This window comes from Macadamia integrifolia, chromosome 14 (genome assembly GCF_013358625.1).
Source record: "Macadamia integrifolia cultivar HAES 741 chromosome 14, SCU_Mint_v3, whole genome shotgun sequence".
Taxonomy (NCBI): Eukaryota; Viridiplantae; Streptophyta; class Magnoliopsida; order Proteales; family Proteaceae; genus Macadamia; species Macadamia integrifolia.
This window is the reverse complement of record NC_056570.1, coordinates 28,237,266-28,241,002: the sequence shown is the minus strand read 5'-3', so window position 1 is coordinate 28,241,002 and position 3,737 is coordinate 28,237,266. Positions and strand designations below refer to the sequence as shown.

At 37.4% G+C, this 3,737-nt stretch overlaps 1 protein-coding gene across 1 annotated transcript; it reads right to left on the bottom strand.

The window, feature by feature from the left end:
• Positions 1-2,155: 2,155 nt before the first annotated feature.
• Positions 2,156-3,627, bottom strand: LOC122061413 (protein LIM3-like). The gene is made up of 2 exons (XM_042624660.1): positions 2,596-3,627; positions 2,156-2,452 (listed from the first exon to the last, which is right to left on the bottom strand). Exons 1-2 carry the CDS (start codon positions 2,984-2,986, stop codon positions 2,436-2,438), a joined length of 408 nt encoding a protein of 135 aa, XP_042480594.1. The 5' UTR covers positions 2,987-3,627; the 3' UTR covers positions 2,156-2,435.
• Positions 3,628-3,737: the final 110 nt, after the last annotated feature.

Genomic DNA, 3,737 nt, shown 5'->3' with positions numbered 1-3,737 from the left:
TAATAGTAAACTGTGACTATAAGCATGCACTATGTAATTTATTGATCTTTCATTTTATTTTCTTTTTCAATCTCTGACTTAGGTTGAGGGTTTGAAATCGGATCAGATTGGCCGATCTGAATTGATTTGGAATGAATAAATCGAGATCAGACCGATCCTATACGGAAACTACAGTATAATATGGTAAATCGGATCCCCTCCTCACATGGTAACCACCCCACTCATCTCACATTGTTCACCACACCCTAGAAAAATCGTAACAAAACCATGTTCGAAGAAATGAAACCTAAAAAGGTATTTTTTTTAAATACTAAAACCTATGAGGATATTTATGTGCCCAAAGAGGAAGTGAATTATTCTATTTTTTTGGCTACAATCACCGGTTGAAGCTACTTTTTGTTTTTTCAGTAAAGAAAAGTTGTAGCTACTTAGTTGCAACCCGGGTTGCAAAAAATTTTCCCAAGATGGTCCTCCTTTGCCATTAAAATCCATGCATATTGTTGAAGGTTCAAAAAAACCCTTTATGAGTGCAATAAGATAATCCATCTCGTGACTTGAGAGATTCTCTCTTTACCATAGATAAAAGAAAAATCAATCCTAATAATAATTTGGGAAAAAGAACCCTGCCAAGCTGTCCAGACATAGGAGGGGGTTAAAATAACTGCCCCCTCCATGAAATGCGAAAATTCTACCCCTATTGATGTCCTTATGCACGGCCAATGAGAGCACGCAGGTGACCATGACACTAAGGATTTAGGGGATGGTATCGGTATTAGTATATGTCGATACCATCCGATACTGATTTGGATCGGATCGGTGGGTATTGGTTAGTTTTGCCCTTGCTTTTTTAAAAAAATATATTATTTTTTTACTATTTTAAGCCTAAAACGATACGAATAACTATCCAGATCGGTTAGGGATTGATGATCGGTCTCAACTAGCAAATACCAATCAGATACAGTCGATACGAGACCAATACTTGAAACCATTGGTGACACCCAACAATGGTAGGATTTTTCATTTCACAAGAGCGTATGCATCATTTCTTCCTTCCTATGCGCCATATAATCTGACAACCTTCTTTTTTCCCTAATTTAAAATAAGGGTTTCATATCCTCTTGCCCCTCCCCTACTTCTTTTGAGGTGTGTTAGGAATTGGACTAATGTCAATGTCCGAGGTCAGTTATTACACCAAGAGAGACCGAGTGAGAGAGAGAGAGAGAGAGAGAGAGAGAGAGAGAGAGAGAGAGATTGTATGTGTCTGGTTGGCATGTTGTGTTAAATAGGAGCATCCCGGTCCTATTTAAATTTCAGTTAGGGACAGTTAGCTAAGGTCAACTACATCTCTCTCTATCTCTCTCTCTCTCTCTCTCTCTCTCTCTCTCTCTCTCTCTCTCTCTCTGCAACTCCACCAGGAAAAGCAGTTTGATAATGTGCAAGATTAGATTTTCTCACCCGAGAGCATACAGATAATTAGAAAGATACTTTTGTATTTCTTTCTGGTAAGAAAATTGAACTTGTGCGTGAACTTATATATGTAGAAGAAGTTTGCTTGCTACCCAAAAGAAAAACTGTGAGAAGCTTCGACTCTTTAATTTTCTTTGGAAATCCAAACTACTTTGAATCTATTGATCTTATTTTATTATTCAATGCAATATTAATTTATATCACTTTGGTCTATTCTTTTGGTTGAGCCTCCATATTCTTTGTCATCTGGATGTGTTTATTCTTGCTATTTATATTTAGGGACAAAGTTTTCTATCCGTGAGAGACCTCTGCAGCCTGCATCACATAGGGTTGTGCAATGACTACCATGCCCCTATCTGGGGTTGTGTACCACTGTGTGTGGGTGCAAGGGCCTCTCGGGGATAGCAAAAACCTACATAAATATGATTTTCTGTCAGGTCACATGGGCTAGCGCTAGCATCTGGCCCATGCAAGAGCATGCACAAGGGGCAGGATGATCTTTTCACACAGCCATGTGTCTGGGAGTAGGGCGCTACCAGGCAGCGATCTTTTGCCCTTATATATATATATATATATATATTAATTTTCTTTTTTCAATCTCTAACTATTGAGTTCAGGGCTTGAAATTGGCTCAGATCCGCCGATGTGAGTTGATTTGGAAAGGGTTCAAAACTTTCATCCACCTTGATGCAATGTGAAAGCCACTGATTCTCTTTATTGCTTGAATGATGAGATTCTGTGAAAAAGTGACTAATTGATGCCAAAACAACTTGAATATGAAAATGGATCCAGAAACATTTAGCAGAAGGGAGGGTATATAGAAATACTAGGTAACAGAAACAAGCTAATATATAATTCAGAACCATCCAGATATATTTTTATTATGGTAAGCCATAGTATCTTAATACATAGATCTCCTATAGCTCTCTATGCACTTTATTAAGAACCAGAGTTGGCACCCACACCAGCTATACCCGAAGATCGCCTGCATTAGAGGAAATAACTATCAGTGTTACAACTAAAAGAAGCATGGATTGATGGTTTTAAGTTCCATTGTACTCTTATATGTTAAAAGTGACTGAACCAGACAGGAAAAATGAAGAAAGACAATTAATTATAAATACTTACATGCTTCAAAGTTGGCAGCACATTTCGCTGGGAGCTGCATGGCCATGTTGCGGTCGACACCAGAAATTGGTGGGCCATTTACAATCACACACAGGCATGACTGTCCAAGCATCTTGACAGCATTGCAGCAGGCATCACTAGGTGGGAGGGGACTGAATGGGGTAACAGCAGGCCTACAAGGCATCAGCTGAACCAGAGATGAGAAGAAAGTGCTACCACATCCCTGGCCCATTCCATGCTCCACCATGCTTCCCATGGCCACCATGAACATGAACAATGCTACTATCTTCCCTGCACCAACCTTCATGTCTACACTGTTCTCTTCTATTAGTTTAATCCTGTCTATAAATTTTAATATCTCTAGGGATAATAATCCTTGTTGAAGTGTCATATATAGAACAAGAGGTTTCAAGTTATTCACCTTCACCCAATTTACATCTCACTGACTCATGTTGATTTCATGCTAGTTCTACTCCAGATCTGATTTATCACAAGAAGTGTACTGAAAATACATTAAGCATGACAATAGAAACCGTTTTTAGCTCAAATTTCATTTCTTCGTTTCCACCTGATAAATCATAGGGCACAGCATATTCAGTTTTCTTACATCAAGTACTGTAAATATTAAGAATACAGATTTGCATATATCAGCCAACTTGACTGAGTTGACAAGTATAATTTTAACTCCAGTGAAATCCAACAGGATAAAAATAAAAGGAAAATGTGTAAGAAATAATGGGTAAAATTATGATGAATCTATATTAACAGCATCAGTTCTTAGTGGAACTTGTCTAGTTACTTGAATAAGTACCAGGTCAAAGTAATGACTTCACCAAGTTGAATTCATTGTATAATGTCTACTGAAAATAAGTCTTTCGATAATTTTGTTATGAATTGGAAAACCTGATGTTCAGAAATACTTTTCACAGACTACAACCATGCAGATGGTAGAAAGGATCTGAAATTCTGAATCCATCATGAAACTATAGTTAGGAATACTTTCCAAATACACGTTATGCAAAACTTTATTAGAATTTCGCAAACACTACACAAAATATGAAAACAGTTGTAGATAAATATTTGTATCCTTCAAGGATATTCCCGTAATCCAGAATACATTGAATAAGATTTTAGAAATATCC

Coding starts and splice junctions, on each gene's coding strand:
- LOC122061413 (XM_042624660.1), bottom strand. CDS start 2,986: ATGACACTTCAACAAGGATTATTATCCCTAGAGATATTAAAATTTATA.